This window comes from Neofelis nebulosa, chromosome 5 (genome assembly GCF_028018385.1).
Source record: "Neofelis nebulosa isolate mNeoNeb1 chromosome 5, mNeoNeb1.pri, whole genome shotgun sequence".
Taxonomy (NCBI): Eukaryota; Metazoa; Chordata; class Mammalia; order Carnivora; family Felidae; genus Neofelis; species Neofelis nebulosa.
The window spans coordinates 6,758,510-6,786,356 of NC_080786.1; the positions used below are offsets into that span (position 1 = coordinate 6,758,510).

At 43.7% G+C, this 27,847-nt stretch overlaps 1 protein-coding gene across 1 annotated transcript in view; it reads right to left on the reverse strand.

The window, feature by feature from the left end:
• SCN10A (sodium voltage-gated channel alpha subunit 10) overlaps positions 1-27,847 on the reverse strand; it is a 94,569-nt gene that overhangs the window by 26,917 nt on the left and 39,805 nt on the right. Inside the window, exons 13-16 of the mRNA XM_058729448.1 lie at positions 17,431-17,669; positions 14,723-14,896; positions 3,026-3,385; positions 1,064-1,513 (exon numbers count right to left, since the gene is read on the reverse strand). Coding sequence (XP_058585431.1) covers positions 1,064-1,513; positions 3,026-3,385; positions 14,723-14,896; positions 17,431-17,669 — 1,223 coding nt within the window. The remainder of the gene's footprint in view (positions 1-1,063; positions 1,514-3,025; positions 3,386-14,722; positions 14,897-17,430; positions 17,670-27,847) is intronic.

Here is a 27,847-nt window from a genome sequence, read left to right on the forward strand (position 1 = left end):
TCCGTGATTCTGATGACTAAATACGCGAATGCTTGTAAAACACTTTGCATGAAGTGCTTGGCTCGATAGATGTTAACCATAACCATTCTTTCTGGTCCAGAGGTCGGAGTGGTAGTGAACGTGGCCATCTGAAGTCTCCCAAGGACCCAAAGTAACTGAAAATGCCTCTGAGTGGAGACAACCGTCAGAGTTCATGGCCTTTATTCTGGGGATGGTGACACCCTGCCCTCGGCTGTCACCCACACAAAGGCATGTAAAATATGGCAGCTGATAATAGCAGCTGCTGGAACACAAGAGAAGTGACAGCTGCAGGGGAAGAAGGCAATGGAAGAGCTACGGACTCAAAGCACAGCTGTCTGAGGCCACTCAGTGGCCTGGCCGGCAGCCCTGCATGTCCCCAGGCCCCATATGGATCCCCGGCTTCCCACATTGTCAGAAGTGCATGCCCTGACTCACTAAGAGGCTAACAGAGTTGATATGTCAGCTAAAGGTAGTAGAGAATTGTGCAAAGTATTTAAAAATATATATATTGCCAAAAGGCTTAAATGTGCTTTAAATTCTTTGGTGCCAAAAGGAACAAGTGTCATTTCCCCGTGACATCTTTTGTTGGGAAAAGCTGGATACGTGAGTCACACAATGATCCCTAGGCTTCTACCGAAGATCAGAGGAGTATTGCTCTTGGACGACATCTGTTCTTAGAGGAGTCTCATTAGTGCCTTAGGCACAGAGCCTGGGTTGGGCAAAGCGAATGGGGCAATCGTGCGAAAGACAATCCCAAGCACCACGAAGTGGCCTGGGACTAAAGTGCTGCCCGATGCTTGCCTGGGGAACTCCGATCCTTTTTTCCAGGCCCTGCTCAAATACCACCTTCCCCAGAAAGCTTGGCATGGCTTTTGCTTCCTGACGTCAAGTGCTTCTATGCTTGGCTTGCCCGGCGCTTGTCAAGGCTGTGCCATTCGCGATGTTGGAAACCCTCCATATTATACTTTCCCTCCTGCCCCTGTCCCTCCATCCCTGAGGCCCCTCCTTACTTCCTGTGGCTTTCCTATGGGAGAATTCTCACCTGCTCTTGAGGGGTCACTTCCTGCTGGGAGCCCTGAGTACCATCCTCCTCACCATCTTCCTCCAAGTCATCAAGGTCAGATTCACCCTCAGCAATGGGCACAGAGACCCATATGCTGGGATTGGTGATGAAGTCGCTGTGGTTGACCCTGGGGCCTCGGGGCTCTGGGAGCCCTTCGGGGCTCCCCGTGGCTACATCGGGAGCAATGTGGTTCTCAGCTTTGGCACTAGACAGTGGGAGTTTCACCGCCAGCTGGGGCTCTGCCTTGGGCCAGGGTAGCAGGCGGGGCCTGCTGAAGAAGCTGCAAAGGGCTTTCCGGGTACGATGGCCAAATGCCTGGATCCGTGCCAGGGCCATCTGCAGGTTGTTCACTTCCCCGTCTTCATCTGGAGCTGTGAGGTTGTCAGCGCTGAAGGAGTTCAACAGCAGGGCAATGAACAGATTGAGCACCTGGAGGGAAGGAGCGGAAGCAGAGATGGTCCAACCAAAGAACTGAGCACCTACATGGCCCACCAGCTCGGCAGCCGGACGGCAGGGTGGCCACAACTGGGCCTCTCCCTACCTCATGCTTCCCCTCTTAGGGGAATGGACATTTTGAGAGCCACCAATGGGAGCCTTTGGGGTGTCCCAAGTGACTTGCCTCACGTGGACAAGGCTTAGAAGCACATTCTCCACCACAGAGGAGGATCACCCCTACTGACCCAAGGGACATTCAGGGACAACGGAGAGGAGCATGTACGGGTCTGCCCTGGGACCACTGGGTTTTGGGATCCTCACTCGGGGATCCTGGGTCATCTCCTCACTGCTTCCAACTTCATGTTCTTCACCTGTAAGTGTGAGTGTAAGCAGGGAGTGGATGTGAAGAGGAAATGATCTGAGGTCTGTAAAAGTGCTCACGGAGGCAAACTTCCTGCCTGAAGGTCAGGGGCCCCTGTGGCTCTGCAGGGATGGTGAGCTCAGCCTGGAAGAAAGGATCTTCAGCCAGCCTCCAACTTGGGAATGGAGGGGAAAGGCATCTCTGCCTCCACAACCCGAGTGGGAAAGACTTTGAAGAGCCTGGATTTGTTGTTTTGTCTCTCTTGGTGTAGCTTTCTTGTGTCTATAAAACTCTTACGGGAAAAGCATCCAAACTGGTTGACTTCCAGGGCTGTAAGAAAAGCTTCTGGGAGTCCACCTCCTCCCCTACAGCCAGCACTGGGCAACAAGAGTGCCCAGGACCACAGTGGGTGGGGGAAGGCTGGGAGCGAGGAGCCAGGCTGGGACAGAGAAGGGGTGCTGGGGCCAAGTGGCAGGAAAGCCGCCAGGGGGGCTCCCCCAAATGTGGGAGTGGATTTTGTTATTGACACTGTGGCATTGGATGTTGTCCAGGACCCAGCTTCTCTCTTTCATCTTGCCTCACCACGCCGGCCCCCCTGCTCCTAGCTGGGACCTGTGTAGCTTAGAGAAATCAGTCAGCTCTTCCTCCCTTGGAGAAAATTATCTTCTGAGACACCCTAGAGTGGAGAAGGAAATTTTTCTTCAATAACTTAACAGCTAACATTTGCTGAGTTCCTGTTGTGGCCCAGACACTGCACTAGGCAATTTTCATATGTCATCTCCTGTAATTTAATTCCCCTGGTAAGCCTATGAGTAAGCACTATTTTCTTGATTTTAAGGAAATTGAAGCTTGAGGAGACTGTCTCAAGCTTGTGCTGGGTCGTCCAGCCTTACTAGTGGTGGAGCTGGGGAGTTCTAAACAGGTTCTTCCATCCCTATCCTATGTGCTCACTCAAACAAGTCAGGCAGCCGGCCAAGGGACAGTTCTGAAAACGTGCCCCACGTGACTTTGCAAAGTTTGAAGGCTTTACGGTCAGGGAGGTGTGATGGCGGAATAAAATGTGCGATGTCAAAGCTTTTTAGGGTAACCCGGAAGTCTCCTCCATCGCCCCGGAAACAGCGCCCCCAGAGGGGCTCAGCACTCACCACCAGGTTCCCGAGCACCATCACTGTTAAGAAAAGGATGAGGCATATGGATTTCTGGCCAACTTCCATGCAGGCCCACATATTCTCAATCCACTCTCCACACAGGATCCGGAAGACGATGAGGAAGGAGTGGAAGAAGTCGTGCATGTGCCAGCGTGGCCATTCTTCGTTGGGCGCAGAGATATTGTGCCGGTTGTCACGGTAGTTATCCCCCAGGAGCTGCTTGCCAACCAGAGCGAAGACAAAGACAATGATGGCCAGGATGATGGTGAGGTTCCCCAGCGCCCCCACTGAGTTCCCAATGATCTTGATGAGCGTGTTTAAGGTTGGCCAGGACTTGGCAAGCTTGAAGACCCGCAGCTGCAGAGAGACAGAGACTGTGTCGGGTCCGGGCTGCTGTTCTCATCACCTGTCATCTCAAGTCTTGATATGAGAAAACCACAAGGCAGCTTATTTCATTGATATGGGATGTTTCCAGGATGCTGCTTTTAGAGACTTTTCTTTCTGTCATCACTCAAAAATATGAATACCCTTCTACGATCTTTATATATATAGTCAACATGCTTCAGCAAGTTTTATACTTGGGGTGGTGGTCTTGCCATACATACTCTATTCTGTAGCCATGGGCTTCCTGGATGTTGGCCTATTCTTTGGGGGGTGCGGCGGGGTATGATGGAGCTCACAAATAAGTGAGGATGGCCCACTTTTGACCTGAAGAAATGTTAGCCTTCCGCAGGTAGGTCGGGACCCACTGCATCCGAGAGGTATTGGTGAACCGTATCTTAGGTCCTTTCTCATCTTGGGGCCATGGACAACTGGCCACAGACAGTTGCCCCCACTAGTCTGCAACTCAAATATATGATTTCACAGACCCAGCATTCATATATTTATTTAGTTGACCAACCAAACGTCTCAGGCCGTTGAATGCCAGCCACACATGTGCAATGGCACTGTGTGAACCTCTGGGTGTATGGACAGAGATATGTGGGCTCCTTCCCTCATGAGACTAATGGCTTAGTTACAAAGACTAAGCAAAGATGCAAAAAGCCTTCATTGTAAGCCCGAACATGCTAAGTCCTAGAAGAGAGCATTAACACTATGCATAAAGATATCTAAACGTTTAGGGGCGCCTGGGTGGCTTAGTCAGTTTAGCTCAGGTCATGATCTCATGATCTCATGATCTCATGGTTTGTGAATTTGAGCCCTGCATTGGGCTCTCTGCTGTCAGTGTGGACCCTGCTTCAGATCCTTGGTTCCTTTCTTTCTCTGCTCCTCCCCTGTTCTCTCTCTCAAAAATAAATAAACATTAAAAAAAAAGATGTCTAAACATTTAAAAAATACATTTGTGTGGTTCTCTAATCATGTTGGAAAGAAATATCTGGGTTTAGCTGTCATGGGTACTTTTGAAGCATCTATTACGAGCCTGGCTCTGACTTAGGGGTTAAAATGCAATGCTGAACAGAACAGTGCAATACTTTTATCAGCCACACAGCAGTAAGTCCCAAGGAAGGTTTGATCTTCTTATACAGGAAGTTCCATACCCACTTCCCTAAGTGATGAGGGGCAGGGGGTGGGGGGGTGTTGTGATGGCCTATGTTCACCTTAGGCCTAACCTGGTAGTTATTCTCCTCATACTGGAAGCAGAGCTTAAAACACCAGTTCTCTTGACTAAACATAGAGGCAGGAAGTAAGTGCAAATAAACACTGAGCATTGGAAACTAGATGGAGCCCTTTTGCAGAGGGTATTGGGAGAACGCCAAGTTTCCCTGGCAACACGATTGCTACAGGTTTCCACTCTCACAGTAAACTCTGGATAAGTGTAAAGGATAAGGCAAAGACTGCAGTGGGGCCCTAACACCACTCACCATACCACAGAGCCTTATGGGGCACGAATGGGGACAGCGAGGGACATATGGGTGTGCTCACTGGCACATAAGCAAAAGGACCAGGTGTTGACTCTTGCATTAATTGAATCTGACTAAGTTTCCACTGGTTCCTTAGTTAGTTGGCGTGGGGGTGGAGAGTTTAGAAATTAATATTAGAGTCCAGTTATGTTGCAGTTTTTGTCCACCATTAAGCTTATATTAAACTGTAAGCAAATTGTGTGTAATTGTCATTACAGGGCACAAATCGAGTGGTCCTCTATGAATTCTTTTGTAGCCTTTATAGAGGGCAAGAAAACAAGATATTTTTACTTGCTCTTCCAGAGATATTTGGGCTTGGGGGCCCCTAGCGTTAGCTATCAGTCAAAACACATTTACAGAGTGCCTGCTGTAGAGCCCCAGAACGTGTTGGCTGGCTCTTGCTGGTTCTTAGAACAAGTGGTCCAGGAGAGCAGCCCAACTTGCATCCATGATTCCCGTGACCCTCACCTCCACCCCCATGCAGTTGCTTTCTGCACACTTTGGCCAGATTAGCAATATATCAAAAATAATTTCTTTATAATATCACATAATATTTATAAACTGTTTCTTTGAAGTGCTGCTAAATATTACTTCACATTTAATTAGCCATTTCTCTAGTTAATCTCATAATTAATATAAAAACTTCTAATTGGAGGGAAAAACTGGACGGAAACAAACCAAGTTGGTAACATGGGCATATTTGTATGGAAATACATCCCAGTATTTTGAGTCTCAGGGTTAAACTTGTCTATATATTTCCAACTTACTTTAATGAGGATGCTTTACTTTTAGAACAGAATGAAAAGTAAGTCTAAAGGAAAGTCTGTCTTCTACAAGGGAGGTTAACCCCTGGTGATGAAATAGGCCTTGTGGCAAATATCGGCAGACAGGGTAATATGGCAGAGTATACTGGGTCCCCCTTGGGTTCACCTTTCCATTGAAAAGTTACTAAAAATGCTGGATAATAACCTCTAAGGCACACTGATGATCTATCAATAAAGTAAGTAGGGTCTTCAGCCAAAAACTAAATAAATATGGGAATTCAGATATATAAGCAGATTGTTGAAGCTAGCTTTTCCACCGAAGACCTTTGCAAAACTGAAAGAATCTGGCATAGATTTTAATGGTCTCATGAGGTATGGAGAGCAGGAAACATATCTCAGGGCCGTCTAAGGTAGAAGATCTAAGAGGAATCTCTCCCCCTTTTAAGACTAGATCCTAAAGAGCCATAACTTTCACGTAAGGACAAACCAGAAATAAATGCAGGAAAATGCCATGAAAATTAAATGTCTGGTGTCAGATACCAGGCAGAGGAGGGGAAACTGATGCTGAGAATTTGGACCCCCGAAGTGGGGCTCACACAGAATTTTAGCTAGAATTCACACTACTTAGTTATTTCCAGCTGAGAATTTAATTTAGAGCAGTCCTACAAAGTGTCTTACAGAAATAAATGCAAATACTCTTTGAAGAAACCAGCCTGCATCCCAGGTCTTAAAGCACCCCATCAAAAGTGTCTAAGAGTTGCAGTAAAACAAATACCTAAATAATGAGGCATCATGAATAAATGAGATTTGGGATGTGCATGTGGAAACTGTCATTCAATTTCTTTAGGTAATAAAATTATTAGCCAGAGATGACAGTATAATTGGTTATAATATGCTTAAAGAAATAAAACACAAACTGGAAGATATGTGTAGAGAACAAGAAACTATAAATAATAATAAGTTTTGAAAAATAACTAAGTGGAACTTCTAGAAATGAAGAATATAACACAACCTTAAAAAACTGTATGGACGAGTTTCACATCAGATGTGATCTAGTTAGGAAAGAATTAATGTATCACACCTATATTCAGAAGGGAGCCCAGAAAGACGTAGATGGAAAATACCAAAGAGGTGTAAGAACACTGAGAATAGAGTGGGAGAGTTTAATACACCATCTAGTCAAAGTCCAAGAGAAGAAAAAGAATGGAGTGAAGGCTAGACTTGCCCATATAATGTCTTTGAACTTTGCAAAACTGAAGAAAAGCACAATTCTATAGATTCAAGAAGTCAAAGAATCCTAAGCATTATAAATGAAAAGATAAACCCATACCTAGACATCCTAATGAGATTACAGAGCAGCAAAGACAAAGAGAAGGTTTTAAAAGCATCCAGACAGAAGGGAACAACAGTTAAATTGAAAGCTGATTGCTCATCAGCAACCATAGAGGCCAGAACACTGTGGAATAACATCTTCAATGAAGTGAAAGTAGCCATCAACTAGAACTTTACATCCATTAGAAATTTTTCCTAAAGATAAGGACAAACTGATTGGTAGGTTTCAGATAAACAAAATTGAGAGGTTCTAAAAAATCTGCTTCAGGCAGAAGGAAAGTGATCCCAGAAGGAAAGTGTTATTTGCACGAATGTAAAAAGAGCCAGCATGAGTGTGAATCCGGATACGGCAGTAATGTCTCACAGGGCATGGCAGAGACTGGCTGTATGGTCACACTTCGCTTCTGCTCATCTCAGACACAAAGGAGGACAGTTTCCCAGTTTTACTTGCAAACAGTTGAGGTCGTGATTGGATTCTGGCTGAGGCAATGCAGACGGAGACAGAAGTAGTATACATGACTTTCAGGCATACCAGGAAACACTATGCACTTTCGCATCCCCTCTCATGGCCACCGTAGAGGCCACCTGTGGAAGATGGTGACATCACACCATCCTGGATCCCCGAGTCACTCCTTGGAGCAGCCACTCCAGGAGAGCTTCTCAACTAGCACTAAATATGTTGTGAAACAGAAACCTCTATCATGTTAGCTCACAGATGTAGAGATTGTCACTGTAACTAGTTGAACGTATCTTTTAGAAAAATTTTTTTAAATGTGTATTTATTTTTTGAGAGAAACAAAGAGTGCGAGTGGGAAAGGGGCAGAGATGGAAGGAGACACAGAATCTGAAGCAGGCTGCCGGCTTTGAGCTGTCAGCACACATCCCAATGCGGGGCCCAAACTCACGAACCGAACCGCGAGATCATGACTTGAGCCAAAGTCGGACACTTAACCGACCGAGCCACCCGGGTGCCCCCTCGTTGTACTTACCTTAAGCAATGTAGAAATTGGTACATTGAAAAGAGCTGTTGCCATTTCAAGACATCAAATGTGTGGCACTGGCTTAGTGGTCTTGTCACGGACAAAAAGGAAACTGGAGGCTTAGAAAGCACTGATCCATGTTGCAATGGCAGAACTGTTGCCTGCAATAATTCTGGGGCAGGTCATGAGCCTCAGGGACCAGTAGCCCCAAGGGAAGGTTTTATAAAACAGAACCTTAGTCTTGTGGGTCAGTTGCAATTCGTTACATTTGTCAAGAGGTTACAAGAAAGGGATGAGCTTGGAGAATATTGGCTGATTAATAAGAAATAAACGGAAATAGAATCCAGATGTTTAGAGCCTGGAAACTTTAGGAAAGTATACTGCTTTAGATCCCAATCAGTTAAGCAATAGGATCAAGCCTTTAAGTATTGAGGACCAACTAAATTTTTCAATGAAATAAAGCAAATCTTAGCAAAGATTATATTGATGTTGTAGCCACCATTTGAGAGCCACAAGCTGAGACATGGGGATGAGAAAGCAAAAACATAAAGGGCAATCGCGAACTTTGTCAAAGACAGCACTGTGGGAGTGCAGGCCACAGAGAGATCTGAAGCCATCTTGAAGGATTTGCGTTGCAAAAGAAACCATGAGCCCTGACTGAAAAAGCCCTTGACTATGTAAACCTGAAAACAAGGCCATCTTTCCACAAGCAGGAGGCAAGCTTTGAAGATTGTAGGACTTTCCTCGAATGTGGCAACATCACTTCTTAAATTTTTTTATTTTAGTTTACTTATTTTTTGAGAGAGAGAGAAAGAGACCATGCAAGTGAGCAGGGGAGGGTCAGAGAGAGAGGGAGACAGAGAATCCCAAGCAGGTTCTGCGCTGTCAGAGCTTGAACTTGAACTCAGGAACTTGAACTCAGGAACCATGAGATCATGACCTGAACCAAAAGCAAGAGTCAGATGCTTAATGTACTGAGGCACCCAGGAGCCCCAGGAACACCATTTCTTAAAGGAGTTCTACTTAGAGCCGACTGGCTTGCATCACACAATGATGTGAGTGAGGAATAAACCTTTACTGGGTTAAGCTATAGAGTTTTGGGGATTGCTTGCACAGTCATTGGTTTTTATCGTTGATTACATCACATAGCTTGTTTTAAACAAGGTAAAAATAAAATACTTAGCACAACAGTAAGATGGGAATTCCTTATTACTAATTAAGTCATATGACTTTTTAAACACAAGATGAAATGAAAATGCTTAATATTAACACAGTGGTAAGTTGGGAAGGGGTAACTGGAGTGAAAAGTGGTCTTGGAAAGTAAAGGTTTCAGCTTACTTTTGACTTTAATTGAGTAATTTCTAAGGTAACCACTCAAAGAATAAAAACAGAGTAGTTTTCAAGCCAATAAAGGAAGAAAATGGAACAGGAAAAAAACAGTTCAAAATAAATCAAGAATTGAGAGAGAGAGAGAGAGAGAGAGAACAAAAATACTAGGACAGATGAAGCAAGTAGAAAACCCAAAATATAAAGATAGACACAAATCCAAACATATCAGTATTCACAATAAAGTAAGTGGGCTAAATGTTTTGGTTAAAAGATAAAGATTGGATTGTCAGAACTAAATAAGAATCCAAAATCTGACTGTATGCTATTTATAAGACACATATAAAAACCCTGAAGATACACAAAAGTTGTAAGTAGAGGGTGGGTATAGATACATCTTTCAAATTCTAAACCAAAAGAAAACAGGGTTATTTAATTAACATGAGTCAGAAGGGACTTTTAAGGCAAAAAGCATTTTGAGGGAGAAAGAAGGTCAATTCTTACCGATAAAAGTTTCACTTTACAGGGAAGATATAACAACTTAAAATATGTATGCATTTAATAACACAGCCTCAAGATAGTACCATAAGGAGAAACAGACCATGCCATAATCATAGTGGGAGATATTTTTACACACTACCATCTCAGTAATTGCTAGAACAGGCAGATAAAAATACACAGGGATTTAGAATATTTGGACCACACAATGAACTTTCTCTACCCCATGGACATACGCAGAGTATTGTACCCTGTAACTGCAGAAGCCACCTTTGCAGGTGAATAAGGAACATTTTCAACATGCTGGGCCAAAAGAAAATTACAATAAATTTCAAAGCATTAAACACGCAGTGTATGTTCTCTGACTATAATAAAATGAAGCTAGAACTTGGGGGCATAGAGATACCCAGAAATTAAGAACTGAGCTTCTAATTAACCTTTGAGTCAAAGAATAAGTCAGATTTGAAATTAGAAAATATTTAGAACCCAACAATAAGGAAAGTTCTACATATGAAGGCAGTTCTTAGAAGGAAGTCAAGTCTTCAATGAATATATTGGAAAGGAAAATAGGTTGGAAATTCCATCTTAAGAAGTTAGAAAAGCATAAAATATGTAGGACAGAGGATGCAATTAAGAAGAAGCAGGATTACTTGAAATAGAAAACATCAATGAAGGAGAGGAGATCAACAAACTAAAAGTTGGTTCTTTGAAAAGACTGAATTGATGGCCTTTGGCAAGGCTAATAAGATGAGAGAAAGCCCACTTGGTGGTATTTTACTATTTCTAAAGAAAGAAAAAGGTAACATAAGTACAGGTGATATAGATCCTTAAAATATAATGGCATAGCATTCATGACTTTATGCCAAAAAAACTTGAAAATTTAGATAAGGGAAATTTTTAGAAAAATATAACTTACCAAATCCAATTTGAGAAACAGAAAACCTGACTAGTCCCACAGCCAATAAGAAAATTAAGTCAGTAATGAAAAACCTTGACCTCAGATGGCCTCATTGGTGCATCCTACCAACGCTAGAAGGAACAAATCACTCCAATCTCACCCAAAGATTGGGTGTGGAGGAAGAGGACCATTTTTCACCTCTTTTTATGGGAATTCGCCCAGCCTTGATACCTAGATGCTAAAACCCGGCAAGGGAGTGTAGGAAAGAAAATTAGAGACCAAATACTACTCATCAATACAGATGCAGACATTTTAAGCAAATTATTAGCAAACTGAATCTTCCAATGTATATATATAAAAAAAATGTATCACAATCAAATCGGGTTTATCCCAGGAAGACAAAGTTGATTTAACAGTAGAAAATCAATTAATATAATTCGCCACCTCAACACGTTAAAGGACAAAAATCATTTGATTATCTTAATACATGCAGAACAATTGTCTGATAAAATTAAACATGCCTTCATGATGGGTATTCTTGACAAAGGAAACTTCCTAAACTGATAAAATTTTCTTCTTATCTCTCGAAAAACAAATATTAGACTTGGGGAAATATTGAAAGCACTCTCTTTGAAATCAAGAAACCAGCCAGGATGTCTGCTATTAATACTTCCTTTCAACAGCTTACTGGATGTCCTGATCAGCACAATAATGTGGTAAAAAGAACCAAATGGTGTAATGATTACAAAAAAAAAAAAAGAAACAAAACTCCTTATTTGCATATGACATGATTGTGTTAAAAAATTTAAGGGGTTATATAGATAAATCAGAATTAATAAGAATCGTCTGGATGTAAAAATGCTAAATAGGAAAAAAAAACCCACAACAACAACTCTAGAAAAGGACATTTAAAAAGAGATTTAATTTAGAATAGCATAATGAACTAGAGTATATCAGGAATAAATCTAACAAAAGATGGGGAAAATTCCTTATGGAAAAAATTATAAAACTTTATGGAGAAATTATACAGCTATTGAAAGCTTAAAAAAATGGAGAGTGTGTTGTTTTCATAGGTCAGAAGACTTCATAAGGTAAAGGTTGCATTCCTTCCCAAATTGATATATAAATTCTTACAGTCCCAGTAGGAAAGAACAACAGTTTTGTGTGCACGTGGGGATGTAACTTGGCAGATTGATTCTAAAATGAATATGGAGGTACAGGGACCTAGATATTCTTAAAGAAATGAAACAAGGTGGGCGACTTGCCTAAAAGACACAGACACGATCAAGGCAATTGCAGTAATTAGGACATGCGGTTTTGCTACAAAGATGGACCAGTGGATTAACGGAGCAAGAATTTAAATGATGGGAAGGGAGGCAATGCTACTTTGAGAGGGAGCAAAAAGCAAGAAAGAAGACACACAGCATTTTCATTTCTTCCTTCTTTCCTTTTTTCCCCTCCTTTCTTTCCTTCCTTCCTTCAATCAACAAGTGTTTACTGAGTCCCTACTATGTGCTGGGCCTTGGGATAGAATGGTGGATGAGGAAACCCTGGGTGTTGTCTCATGGGATAGCAGGATGATGGTAAACTGGGGTACAACAGGTTCATCTGATGGCAGAATCCAACTTTAGATGATGTGGCCGGGGAGGGCCTCTCTGAGGAGGTGATGTGTGGGTTGAGCCAGGAAAAACGAGAATGAATGATCTAAGTAAAGACTGGGGAAAGGCATTCCGGGTCCAGGGAATGGATGGGTAAAGGCCCAGAAGCAGGAATAGCTCTGTCACATGTGGTGAAGGAAGAGGTCTCTGTGGCTGGAGCAAAGATGAGACTGTTTGCAGAGGTAGGCAAGGCCCCGATTACGCCAAACTTTGGAGATCATCACAAGGACTCTGGGTTTTATTCTCAGAGCAGTGGGAGATCACTGAGGAGTTACTTGTAAGCAATGTGCTTCGCTAACGTAAGACGATAATGCTAGGAGAAACCGTGTGCACGTGTGTGTGTGTGGCTGGCCGGGGTGGGGGTGGGGGGGGGAGTACATGGCAACTGTGTGTTCTGTCCGCTCAATGTTTCTGAAAAAATCTACAATAGTTCTAAGAAACACAGCCTGTATAAAAGCTACGAAACTGGTGATCTGGGCTGTGTGAGTTTCTTTTTTATTTTTTTATTTTTTTTATTTTTTTCAACGTTTTTTATTTATTTTTGGGACAGAGAGAGACAGAGCATGAACGGGGGAGGGGCAGAGAGAGAGGGAGACACAGAATCGGAAACAGGCTCCAGGCTCTGAGCCATCAGCCCAGAGCCTGACGCGGGCCTCGAACTCACGGACCGCGAGATCGTGACCTGGCTGAAGTCGGACGCTTAACCGACTGCGCCACCCAGGCGCCCCGTGGGCTGTGTGAGTTTCTTGTGGTAATGTCTCTAGATCAGGTGCAGGCACGGCAGAGGGAGTATTTGGCTTTAACTTCAATATTTGGTAGGATTTTGCCAAAAACAAAAATGTGAAGGGCCAGAGGCAAAAGGTGGTTGAGTTTGTTTCCAAGGTGTATTAATCCTAAAGGACCACGGTATCTAAGCCGGGTAATGAGGAATAGGGAGATGGCGGAGGAGGAACCCCCAGAAAGGGATGGGGGTGGTGGCCGTGGTTAGGGAATGGTGGGTTGAACAGCATGTCAGGGGCAGGAAGGTGGGGGCAGGGGGGCAGGTGCCTGGCGAATTCTGTAGGCCCCAGCTGAGAGTAAACCTGCCTATTTGTAGTTGTCTGAGAATACAGGCTTCGTGGAACCAGCGCAAAAGAAGCATGTAGACGTTAAATCACCAAGCTTGTGTTTCCCCAAGGCTATCAAAAATGTCCGTATTTTATTAGGAAACTGACTTCAGGCCCTCTCAGGGCATAGGGAGTATGGAATCTTGTTCCCTCAATGTTTGTACACGGGTGTCCCACATTGGCCATTAACTTAGGTGCCTGACCCTTGATATCATTTTCTAGATACATAGAGAAATCTGTCCTTCTAAAAACGTGTTTTAATTCCTACCTTCTCAAGTTTTCAGGTTATGGGTAAAGGGCCCATAGGCCCACTGTGCCCTTCTCTCCTTTAGTACAGCAAGAGACATCACATCAAGCAGATGTCCCAAACTGGCGGGACACAACACAAGCTCTCCCAGGACATGCTTCCTTTGGCCTTTAGACTGCTTTTTTAAAAATCGGATGAGTAGTCAGTATTAAAATCTGGATTTCTGGTTTCTCGTGAAAAATCGCAAACTCTGACAACAATGGATAGGGCCGCCTCCTTGGCTTATATCATCCTGAGTCTCATGTAAATGCCCCTCCCTGGAGTCGTGCTCTGGTGTGGGGTCTGCCTACCTGTTTACTTGAGACAGATGTCCAGTGCCAGGATCTTTTCCTTGGCCGGCTTTCTGTTGTCACCTGCTTGGTTCCTGCAGGCCTTTGGGTTTGCCACCCCACTAAGTCTGGGAGCTCTGTGCTGGTGAGCTGGCTCCCACACTGGGGCCCCAAGCAGACTTTCTGGCCTAGAAGTGAGATTGCTAGGCCCTGTCTCCTTCACTCTGTCCTCTCTCTCCAGACCTGGACACTGGGCCCCCGGAGGCACTGAGACAATGCTGAGGACGGCAGTGAGCCCATGCTAACGAGCCATGCCATGTTATGTCAAGGGGTTAGCACTGTGCCTGACACATTGTCCATGCTCAAGAAAGAGTAGCTGCTACGATTACCATTGTGACTGCTATTTGATAAGAGAACAGGAGGGCACAGATGAGGGAGCCCAGGCCTGGAGAGGAGAAGGCACACCCCCACTTTGGATAAGTAGGAAGGACCAAGTCTCCAGCCCCTTGGAGCCGTGTCCTGCCTCCCCTACCCAGGCACAGAAACGGAAAAGTTTTCTGGCTGGTGGGGTCCCCAAAGGACAGGGTCTGTTCCCAGGGGTGTGGCTCCCTCAGTGTGGGGAGAGCCTCCCCAAGGCGCTAAGAGAGAACATTACCAAGCGGAAGGTCCGCAGCACTGACAGGCTTCCCTTCTTGGCCGCACCCAGTTCTATCAGGCTCACGGTGACGATGATGCAGTCAAAGATGTTCCATCTCTTCTGGAAGTAATAGTAGGGGTCGAAGGCAATGATTTTGAAGACCATTTCAGCAGTAAAAAACACGGTAAAGACCTGTGGTTGGAAACAAGGATCCATCTTATCAGGGTCTGTGGGGTCAGGGGGTAAGGACAAATAGGGCGACAGGGAAATGTCTAGTTTAAAAATAAAATAGCCAATCCTTTGACTTTGTTTTTATTCAGTTTCTCTGTAGTCTGCGGGTTCTTGAAGGACTGGGGATGGGAACACTCAGTGTGGTAGCACAGAGTAACCTCTGGACCAGTGCTCAGGATATGCATTAGAACCCACGCTTCAGTGTTTCCATACGTATGGTCATAGGGGTGGATAATCGTTGGGATAATAATTATTATATGATTATCTAAATGAGAAGTCAATCGGTTCAGTTGTTTAAAAGCTTGGATTGTGGGCCAACATAGACCTGGATAAAAGTTCAACTCAAGGATGCCTGGGTGGCTCAGTCGGGTTAAGCATCCAACTTCAGCTCAGGTCATGATCTCATGGTTCATGGGTTCAAGCCCCGCTTTAGGCTCTGGGCTGACAGCTCAGAGCCTGGAGCCTGCTTCAGATTTTGTGTCTCCCTCTCTCTCTGCCCTTCCCTGGCTCGTACTCTGTCTGTCTGTCTGTCTGTCTGTCTGTCTCTCTCAAAAGTAAATAAACATTAAAAAAAAAGTTCAATTCGGTCATGTCCTAGTTTATAAAAGCTTGCACAAGTAATGCATCCTCTCTCTACCTCAATTTACTCATCTGTATAATGGGCATAAAATGAGATAATGCATACACAATTCTTAGCAAAGGTCCTGGCCAATATAGCTCATTAATAAATAATAGCTATTAAACTAGAAGATGAAGAAGAAGAAGAAGAGGAAGAAGAAGAAGAAGAAGAGGAAGAAGAAGAAGAAGAAGAAGAAGAAGAAGAAGAAGAAGAAGAAGAAGAAGAAGAAGAAGAAATTATCTCTAACTTCAGCTCTGAGTGTCTTTAGTTGTCATAAACAGGAGAGGATTCTGACATTGAAAGAGGTCAGGCCCAGGCTCAGGTCACAGGACAAGCAACAGTGAAGGGAGAAAAGTAAGGTAGATGGGTCAGGTGCGGTTCTCTCATTTGCTCTCAGCAAAGCCTTTCACCAGCCTGGGAAACAGGTGCTGTCATCCCCTCTACATACGAGGAAAGGCTGGGAGTTTAAGTGACCTGCCTAATGCCACAGATTGCAACCGTACAAATTCAAAAAGCATGCACTGAGTGCCCTTTGTAGGCAAGTGAGGCGCGGTAGGGGTGAGGCTGAGGTCCTGTGTCCTACAGAGACCTGGGTCCTGGGTTAATTGGCCCCACTGTTACTGCCTGTGCCATATGGGGCAGGACACTTAACCTCTCTTAGTCTCAGTGCCCTCTTTGGGGCTGTGAGGGTGGTGAGAGCCTCATAGCATTGTTGTGTCTTAGAGATAACTCTTACAAGGTACCGAACTCTGCCTGCCTGTCTTGCTTTCTCTTTAAAACATGGCACTCTGCTCTGGCCCAGCAGTAAAGGCCTTTTTTCTTTCTTGTCTCAACTTCTCTAGCTATAAAATGAAGGTGGGGGCTCAGAGGTCTCTTCTGTAAGACCCTCTGTGGTCTGTGCTGACTTCTTGGAAATACGGCCTTCCTTCTCTTTCCACTTCCCCTCTTCATATCAACTTGGAATAGAATGTGGGCTCTCAGCCCAAGTACTGCCAAAACATAAGGCATGCTGGGGCCACAGTGTCCCAGAACCTGCTGGAGTCCTTATCGCTTCCCCGGATTCGGGGGGAAGGGCGGGTTTCTAGGGAAGAGTAGTCCCATTGCCCCTGAGACCCCTCCTTCCACTTGTCTGCAGCCTCCAAGGAGTCAGAAGAGCTGGACGGTCCTGGTAGACCCAGAAGGCCATCTCTAGTGGCGTGGACACTGCAGTGGGCTTGGAGGCAGGACCCTGACCTTTCCAGCTTCTGCTTATCATGTAACAAAGTCTAGCACGGATTTTATCTTGTTACAAGCAAGTAATACTAAAAAAAATAGAGGACAATTTAGTGTCCTATCTAAACCAGATACAAAAGAAAAGTTCTGACTCCCTGGCGCTTCTGTTACAACAGCAACCACATTTCCATGTTCCCTCCCTTTCACTGCCTTCCTGACTCCTCTCCGACTATCTGCCCTTAAATCACATCACTGAAAAGCTACCACCACTGTGATTTACAGTCATAAAAGCAATAAAACTAGGAGGAAACCTTGCAAGTCCATAGACTGTCTTAAGATGGGCAAGTGATGTTTATCCTAGTTTCAAGGTAGAGGCAGCTGAGATCCAGAGAATTCAAGAGCCTGACCTAAGATCTGAAAAGAGGGAGCCAGCTTCCCCTTGGGCAGGACTCTCTAGGTCCATTTCCCTGTGCTGGTTTGTCCCAGGGCAATTCCCACCAGCTCAGCCTGGCCCTCCAGGCTTGATTTCCTGCCCTCAGTGTGCGCACATCTCCAGCACTGCCCCTCTGCTAGCTGGATCAACACTCCAATGAATGAGGGTATGCGGCCACCCCACCCAAAGTCCCCTGCCATGACAGCTGGGCGAAGGCTGCCAGTCACTCACAATGTTGCCTATCTGGAGCATGGCTTCGAAGGCGGGGCTCATGCGGTGATGCTCCATGGCCATGAAGACTGTGTTCACCACGATGCACAAGGTGATGGTGAGCTCTGCAAAGGGGTCTGTCACTATCCCAAAGAGAAGTGTCTTGAGCTTCACCCATGTGGGGCAGCATTCCCAGATCAGATACTTCTTAGCCAAGCTGGTCAAGCAGGGTGGGCACCTCCGTTCAGACTCCTCGAATTCTGTATCACAGGAGTGGTCAATGACAGTTGTCGGCCATGTGTCTCCTCAGACTCCCATCCCCTGGCCATCCCCTAGATTTTGTCATTACCAATAACTGCCACTTGCAATCTCCAACCCAGCACCTTGTGCAGATGACCATTTCCTACTTTCTGAGCTCCTTCAGTCCAGCAAGTACAGTCTAATATCTGTCCCCATTCAGTGTCCCAAAGCATGGACTTTTTAACTGCCCATCACCTATGTCATGCTCTTAGTTCTTAATTCACCTGGCTTAGATTTCATGTCCACTCCTCTATATACTCCTTTGCAGACACGCTCAGTTCCTTTGCCCTTCTCCCCTCCTCGCTTCCCCTCAACAGGCAGACTTCTCTCCACCTGCCCCCAACCAGGTGAACCTGGTTAGAAAAACTACACAGCCGTGCTGACTGGTCCCACTGTCAGAAGTGCTGCCATGTTTCTCATTTCAGTCCACTCCTTCAGTCTTCCAGACCAGCATTTCTCACTTTCCCCTCTCTCCTCCAACCTCCCCCACATCTAGTCCTCACTTTCTGCTGACCAGCTCCCTTTGACTTACCTCAGAATAAAGAATCACTCACAAAAGAACTTCCTCTTCCTCCTCCAAGGAATCTATAAGTCCCCCCGCCCCCGCCATGTTCTGCACCCCGTCCCGCCCCCAGCACATGAGCTCACTCTACTCCTACCTGCGCACCTGACCAAGGCTTGTGTCATCCCCTCTCTCCCCTCTCTGGACTGTTCCCATCAGCACGTGAGCATGCTTTAAGTGTAGGTCCACTTTTCAAAAACATCTCCCTGGACCACATGTTATCCTTCATTTACTGTCCCCTCAACAGCAAAGTTCCTTGTAAGAGTTTTCTACACTTAATTTTCTCTGTTTTCACACTTCCTGTTCCCTCCTTGACCCCTGGAATCAGGCTTCTACCTCTTCCCCATTTAAATGATCATTTCCCAATTATCCCCTTCCTCTGCCTCTCATAGCATCTGACAGGAGTTATAACACGGTCCTTGAAATCCCTTGTCTAGCTTCCAGGACATCATTATCTCTTGGTTTTTCTCCCATATCAGTGACTGCTTCTTCTCAATTTCAGGTGCTCTCTTTCCTCTTCTTCCCTCTGAATGTTGGAGATCTCAAGCATTCTCTCCTTGATATTTCTTTTTTTCCCTCTCTAGGTAATCTCATTGAGCCCCATGGCCCTAAAAAACCATCATCATGCTATCTCCCCCCAGGTTATATGTTGAGTTACTGATTTTCTTTTCCCTAAGCACCCGGCTCATCTCTAGCTGCTTCCATTAAATCTCCATGTAGATGTGCAACTGGGGCCACCTCTACAGAAGGCAACTGCATAGCTTTAGATCTATCTATAAATGTACCTGTAAGTTATGCACTCTACAGATACACCAGCCCACATGGCAAGGAAAGATGATGTCCATTATTTATAATAGTAATAACGATAATAATAATAATAGTAATAGTAAGAACAGCAACAATTGATAAAGCCCATTATGAAAAATGATGAGGCAGATTTATTTATGATGATGTAAAAAAAACCTTACATATATGTGACGTGTGCATGAGTATAAATGCATAGAATATGGTGTGAATGATATAAGAGAAAGTGGGGGTGTACACTGAAATCCTGGAATACTGGGGAACAGGAAGGATCTTTAGTGGGAAAGAAGTTTTCATTGTATATGTATTTGGAGTACTTGAATTTTTTTGCTAGATACATTTTTTCAAAAGAAATGAATTCATAGAAATAAATGTATCCTCCCAAATTTTGCTGTTTTATTTTCACGTAGGTGGATAAGAAATTCATATGTAGTCACATTTATCCACGTTGTTCTTTATGTTTCCTTGCTCTCGTGCCTTGCACAGAAGCCAGTCTCATCGCAAGATGTGAAAAATGCCTATTCACATTTCTTTCTGGTTCTTTTGTAGTTTCACCTCTCCCTTAAAATTTTGGTGCATTTGGAGTTTATTTTGAATAAGGAGTAAGATATTGAGCCAGTTTATTTTTCCCAACCTCTTGTTATTTATATCAACACTGTTTATTGCAAAATACCTCATTTTCCAAAGGACTTGAAATTTCATTTTGATAAGTTATTTCCGCATATCCATATATTTTCATATGCACATGTCCATTTCTCTTCCATAGATCAGACTATTTTCAATATCACACTGTTGTAATGACTTACCATCTTGTAAGCCTTTAAAATCTTCAAAACATTTTGTCAAATAAAGTAAAAAAAAATAACTGAGAAAAATAATTGTGGCTCATGTCACAGACAAAATGCTCATTTCATTAATATGTAAGAACTCTTAAAAATCAATGAGGAAAAGATCAACGTAGCAGAAAAATGATTAGGCAGTTTCTAAAGAGAAAATTCAAATGGTTTATAAATATTCAAAAAGATGTCCAGTAATACTCAAAATGAGAGAAATGCAAGACGAAGCTATACTAAGACATTATTTCATGGATCAGATTTGCAAAGATAAAGACAGTTTGATAATTGCGTTCGGGAGGATGTGGGTTGAAAGGCAGTTATCATCCATTGCTTGGGTGGGTGAGGGTTGATACATTTATGCAAAGTATCCATTGTCCGTCAAAACTGAAAATGCCTATCTCCTGTGACAAAGCGATTTCACTTCAAGGCATTTAACCTATATAGTACGTGTAGAAAGTGATGTAGTGACTGCAGAATTTACTTCCCATCAAGAAGGGAATGATTAACCAAATTACGGTACCATCTATGCAATGTAATACTAACAGTTACCGGAAAGTGTAAGGGTACTGTGTAGGATGATTTTCAAAATATATTCACTGAAAAAATTATGGCACAGAATAGCATATGTGATATGCTACCATTTGCAAGGGAGAAAAAAAAAGACTATATATTTTTGATTGAACATACTAAATTATTTGGGGGAGGAAACACAAAACAATTGGTTTGGAGATTGTTTCTGGAGAAGAGAGTTGGGTGGACAGAATATTCCCCTTTTTTTAATGTGCCCTTTAGTATCTTTTAAATCCTATATAACATATTGCTTATTCAAACAAAAGCATTCTAAATAAAAATTTGATAAAGAGATTTTATTTAGAGCAATGGAGTCAGGAATATGCTCCCCGTCTACTTCCCAAAATCAACAAAAGCATCAAGGAGACTGAGAAATAGAAATGCAAATTCTTAGCAATGATTTTTTGGATTTGATACCAAAAGCAAAGTCAACAAAAGCAAAAATAAACACATGGAATACATCAACCTAAAAAGCTTCTGCACAGCAAAGGAAACCACCAACAAAAGGAAAGGGCAACTTATTGAATGAGAGAATATTTGCAAATCACATATCTGATAAGGAGTTAATAGCCAAAATGTGTAAATAACGCCTACAAATTGGTAGCAAAAAACCAAATAACCTGATTTTAAAATGGGCAGAGGAACGGAGGAGACATTTTTCTGAAGAAGATGTGGAAATGGCTTACAGGTACATGAAAAGATGCTCACGTCACAAATCATCAGGGAAATGCAATTAAAAATACAGTGAAGTATTCTCATACCTGTTAGAATGGCTATCATCAAAGACAAGAGATAATATGTGCTGGCAAGGATATGGAGAAAAGGGAATCCTGTGCACTGCTGGTGGGGATGTAAATTGGTGCAGGCACTCTGGGAAACAGTATGGAGATTCCTCAAAACATTTAAAATAGAACTACCATGTGACCCAGCAATTCCGCATCTGGGTATATATCCAAAGGAAATAAAATTACTATCTCAAAGAGACATCTGCACCCTGATGTTTATTGCTGCACTATTCACAATAGCCAAGATACAGAAACAATCTAAGTGTCCATCAGTAGATGAATGGATAAAGATGTGAAACACACCCACACCCCCACACCCCTATCCATGCATTAAAATATTATTCAGTCATGAGAAAGAAGGAAATCTTGGTGTCTGTCCTCAATCTTGAGGGCATTATGCCAAGTGAAATTAAGTCAGACAGAGAAAGATAAATAACTGATACTATATAGTATCATGTACCTATGTGGAATCTTCCAAAAAAAGATGAATGTGTGAGTTGTGAAGGGTGTGGTCATTAACTAGTTAGCGTAATCCTTTCACAATGTATACATGTATCAGATCTTCACAATGTGCACTTTAAATATCTTACAATTTTGTCAATTATATCTAAAAAAACTGAGAAACATCTTCACAGATTAAAAAAAAAAAAAGAATGTGCCGTCCTTCGACTTCCAGAAACCACTAAAGGCATCAAGGAAACTCAGAAACAGACATGCAAACTCTATTTTTGATGAAAGTCAAAAACATCTGTAAACTCAAATCATAAGTTATGTGCAAAGGCTTTCAAATACTGCACAGGTCAGTCAGGGTACAGGAGAGTGCTCCGAAAGGGCACTTTAAATGACAGATATGTAAACTGGCACAGCATGGTTTTCTAACGCAGTTGGCATACCCTGGGCGGTGGTGGGGGCGGGGGGGGGGGCAAAATCAATCATTTCTAGTTGAAACAAAAGCAGGCGCTTCCCCGGACCTATTTTGGCACTAAAAAGCGCGGGAAGCAGTGTTGCAGGAGGAATCCTGAGGATGCGCCATTATGGCAGGAAGCCCCTGTCTGTGAGGTGGCACAGGAAAACCCTCAGCCTTGTGAATAGCCTGAACATTGCTGACCTTGATTATCTGGGGGGATACAGAGTCTCAGAGAATCATGCACTTGCAAGCTTGGGACATGATCACAGACAGCTCTTTGCCCTAAAAGAACCTCCTGCAGAAACCTAATCCAGAAAGAACCTCTTCCTTTCCTTCTGTTACAGTTAAAGAGATGTCCCTCCTCCCGTTAAGAGTCTCCACTTGTGCATCCTCTCCTGGCACGTCAGGAATTGATGGAATGTTCTCTTTCCTTTATCTTCATTCTTTCCCATTCTTATGGATCCTCCCCATTAGCATGTAAATATGCTTACTTGCATTTATTTATTTATTTATTTATTTAGTTATTCATTCATTCATTCATTCATCCATCCATCCATCCATCCATTCATTCATTCATTTATTCATTCAGGTCAAGATGAACTTTATTATTATTATTTTTTTGTCTTTTTAAATATAACTTATTGCCAAATTGGCTTACATACAACAGCCAGCACTCATCCCAACAAGTGCCCATCACCCACTCTCCCCCCTCCCCCACCCCCATCCACCCTCAGTTTGTTGTCTGTATTTAAGAGTCTCTTATGGTTTGCCTCCCTCCCTCTCTGTTTGTAACTATTTTTCCCCTTCCCTTCCCCCCACCCCATGGTCTTCTGTTAAGTTCCTCAAGATCCACTTATGAGTGAAAACATGATATCTGTCCTTCTCTGACTTATTTCACTCAGCATAGTCCCTTCCAGTTCCATCCACGTTGCTGCAAATATGCTTTTTAAAAACTCCACACAAGAAGCAAAAAAAATCTTCCTTCAAAGCTACCTACACGCTGGTGTCATTTTCTATCTCTTCCCCTTCACAGGCAAACTTTTGAAAAATGTGTCTGTATACAATATGTCCTTCTCCACCACTGCACCCCCGTTCTTCAGCATCCTCCCCTACCCTGCCAATCCTCTTTTGCTCAGATCACCAAAGATATCCATGTGACTAAAGTCCCGGATTCCTTCTGGGCTTGATCTTACTTGATCTTTCTATAGCATTGCCCCTCTTGACCTTTGTATTCTTCCTGAAGGAATTCAGACCCTTGGGTCTGTGTTGGGTTCTTCTGGGTCTTTTCCTATTTCTGGGCATTCCTTCTCAGCCTCCTCTGCTGGCTCTGTCTCTTCTGCTCAATGACCAACCATTACAGGGTCTTTAGAGCTCTGCCCCAGACCTTCTCCTCTTACTCAATTCCCTGTGTCATCTAATCCATTTGCACCATTCCAAAATTACCATCTACATTCAAACAGCTTTAAAATCTGTATCTCTAGGCCACCCTCATCTTCTAAGTTCTAGACGCATTTATTATAATTCTGACTTCCTACTGGACATTCCCACCTGGATATCCCAAGGGCATCTGAAACCCACTATATCCCAGACTCAACTGATGATCTTTCCTCTCATCTTTCCCCAGTGAACCCCTCTAACACGTTCCTTTATGAGTATCCCTTCAGTTGCTTATGCCAGAACCATGCAAACCGCCAAGTCCTGGATCCTACATCTCTTAGCTCTTAAATCCTCCCTTTTCCTATCACCCCCACTGCCACCACCCCAGAGTCCAGGCCCTGCCATCTCTCAGCTGGTTTCCTCCCCACTGGTTTCCTTGCCAACACTCTTCCCCTCTTAATTCCATTCTCTACACGTATTCAGAGTAACCTTTATAAAATGCAAATGTAGCTCCCTTGCCTCCAATCCTTTAATGGCACCTCACTGCTTTTAGGATGAAGTCCAAAATCCTTAATTTGGTGTAGGAAATTCTGCGGGTCTGGCCCCAGTCCATCTCACTAGCCTTATTTTGAGCCCCTCTCTTTCTCGCTCTCTGTGTTCCTGCCACATCAGGCCTTTTCATTTCTTCAGATATTATGCTGTCTTCTGCTTCGGAGATTTTGCCGTCCTTTCTGCTTGGAATACTCCCTTAACCCCAGGCTAAACTTACTGTATTTCCTTTAGCATCCTACACTTCCCCTTCAAGACACTCAGCAGCCTGGTAAGAATTTGTTCCACGTCCCTCTCTCCCACTCAGCACGAGGGCAGAGACTGTGTTGTGCTCACACTGTGCTCCTGCTTCTGGTCTTCTGGTCTGGACAACTGTCAAGTGCTTGCTGGTGTGTCAAACAAAGATGGTTCACGTGCCCTGAGCTCAGGGAACTGCCAAGTTCTTATTGGCTTGGGTCAAACTTCCCCGGGCATGATCATTCCCAAAGAGGTGGCTTCTGTGTCCCTCGTCACAAGCCTTGACAGTCCCATGCATCCCTCCTATATTCCGTGAGTGTAGTGGTTATAATGTCAGACCAGAGAAGATCACAGGTCATCTGCCCTATGCTCAAACAACCTTGACCTCTTTGCCCTAATCTAAGGTTTTCTGTACCCAGATTCTCTTAAAGATGTCCGTGTGTCTCCTGCTTTTCCTAGTCTATTCTCACAGCACCTTTCTTGAGGGGAAGTGCGTCCTACCTCAGGATATCTGACCATTCCTTATCCTCTTCCTGTTTATCAGTTCAGGTCATTGCAATGAGCACCACACCCAAACGTCACTCTCATCCACCAACAACTGTTTGTTGAATGCCTACTATATGCCACACACTGTCCTTTCAGGTACTGGAAATCCAGCTGTGAGCAAAACAGACACATCTCTGCCCTTATTTACAACCGAGCAAATAAGAATGGCCAACGTCTGGGGCACCTGGGTGGCTGAGTCAATTAAGTGTCTGACCCTTGATTTCAGCTCAGGTCATGATCTTATGATTTGTGAGACTGAGCTGAAAGCGCGGGGCCTGCTTGGGATTCTTTCTCTTCCTCTCTCTCTCTGCCACCCCCCCCCCCCCCGCCCAATAAATAAATAAATATTAGAAAAGAAAAAGAATAGCCAACATCTGCTGAATATTTACCAAGGGCCAGTCATGGATCTAAGCACTTTACTTATGCTAACCCACTTAATCCTCACAAAACCCTAGAAGATAAACACATATTCACTCTTTTACAGGTTAGGCACTGGAAACACAGAGAAGTTAACGGAGCTCCAAAGTTGCACAGCTTACCCAACGTGGCAGAGCCAAGATGCAAACCCAGGCAGTCAGGCTCCAGGGTCTGTGTTCTTAACTATTATCCTCTGTTGCTTCTCATTGATTCAGAGATCTCTTTTGTTCTTACCTGAATTGGGATGTGTTTAGAACATTCATTTTGTTCGTTTCTGTCTCATTCCCGCCAACTACACTGCATTTGCCCTTCACCTGTCATGGAACTCTGTCCTGTAGGTTCTCATAAGACCGCTTCTCTTACTTCATTGAGATTTCTGGTCTCTCTAGAGAGAACGGCCTTCGACATCCCCCTTATCTGAAGCAGCCCCTCTGCAGTCCCTTATTCTCCATCTCCTACCTTACTTTCTTTTTTCTCCTACTATTATCCCCACCTGAATCTCTGTTTGGGTTTATCTGTATACCCCGCCCCCCCCCCCCCCCCAATGTAGATTCCATGTGTGCAGGCTTCTATCTTGTTCACCACTGAATTCCCAGCACCGGAGTAATGCCAGACACATAGCAGGTGTTTGTCAAATGCTTGTTGAAGAGTAAATAAATGAAAGAAAAAAAAAGAGGAGGAGGCAGCTTGATAATTCTGGGGAATAAATGAAAAAGCAAGCTGTTTGTTTTTAACATTAACTGTCTGATGGCTAAGAGCAAAAAGGAAAAAGAATCCAAGCAACCCACCTGGCCAACAAAAAGTCATGGGCATAGATAGCATGGTTAGATTCTATGCAGCCATAAAAAATGTTAGGCATACAGACATTATTACAATGGCAAATGATTTTTGATAAATAATAGAAAAATGTACACACCGTTGTTACTGAAATATGTGTACATTTCACAAAGCACAAATTCATGCATGCAAGAAAAGTATCTTGAGGGCGCCTGGGTGGCGCAGTCGGTTAAGCGTCCGACTTCAGCCAGGTCACGATCTCGCGGTCTGTGAGTTCGAGCCCCGCGTCAGGCTCTGGGCTGATGGCTCGGAGCCTGGAGCCTGTTTCCGATTCTGTGTCTCCCTCTCTCTCTGCCCCTCCCCCGTTCATGCTCTGTCTCTCTCTGTCCCAAAAATAAATAAAAAATGTTAAAAAAAAAAAAAAAAAAAAAAAAAAAGAAAAGTATCTTGAATTCATAATTGAATTCACTATACACCACAAGTCCTCAACCTGGGGATCTTGTTTTGGTTAATTCAGTGTCTGTTATTACATCACTATCTGAGGTTGCATCTGAGTTCTGAAGAGCTCAGGGTCGGAAGAGTGCTGGGCTGGTCCTTGGTCATTGCCAAGTATATTTTACTGGAGTCATTGTAGTTCCCACGTGGTCTCTGGTGGGAGAGCCACCAAGATGGCTGTTCTCTCTTTGCCTCTCACTCACCTTCCCTAACCCTCAAGTGGGGCAAGGTCATCACCTAGCTACTTTCCTGCTATGCAGGCCACGGGGCACTCTCAGAGGCTGCCTCAGGCCTTCTCTACCCAGGTAGGTCACCTGCTTCTCTACTGTATAGTTTCTGTACCATGCTGGGCATGTGAGTCTTTTTCTAAGACTTGCCACCTCTCACTTCCCCTAGAAAGTAAGGCATAGATTGGTTCTGTTTTCAAATCCCTCAAACATCTTTTTTTGTTTGTTTGTTTTGCCATGCCCTCCCCCACAGTTAGGATTCAGTCCAGGGCTGGGAGGGGAGCACACAGAGCCCTTTCTCAGGAACACACCAGCATCTAAGTTCCCTCTCCCTCCTTCAGCCCAGTACACGTTAAATTTGTCTAGGGGAGATACATGGCTGGACAAGACTAAGGCCATATTTTCCATGCCCTGAGGCAAAATAAAGGCCGGATAAGAAGACAGGCCTTATACAGGATACAATCATGCTCTTTGGGAACCTGTGTGTCAGGTGACCATGACCCAGTGCTGTTGCTTTCTTCCAGCCCCTGGCTTGGTAGAAGCAACTGGAACTTAGACACATCCCTGAGGAGGGTGAATGGGCTCCCATTTGATTGATAGAGCCCTAAATTAACAAGAATTTAGTTAAATTGACTGATTAATTTACTTAAATTATCTTCCAATGCTCAGCATAATGTGGGCTTGAGACAGAAATTAAGTTATAACCATACGAGTTACAACCATGAAAAATGACAGGATAATTTCACCATATTTGAAAATTAAGGACTGTAAAATTTCTTGCATACCTGAGGTAGCTTGACATTCTCTGGTTTCTGCCAGATGACTTTCTAAAATTTAGTTTTATGAATACGTATGAGGCTGATGTTAATTTAAACAAGAGATGAATAGGGTGTTTCAAACTCATTGGATTCTATTGTTTTTGAAAAATTATCCACATTTAAAAAAACACATTGATAAAGGGTGATGGGACCAAGGGCATAAGAAAGAGGAGTATTTAGGATCCCAGGACACAGATGGGCGATATATTTGACACAGATTTGGGGCATCCC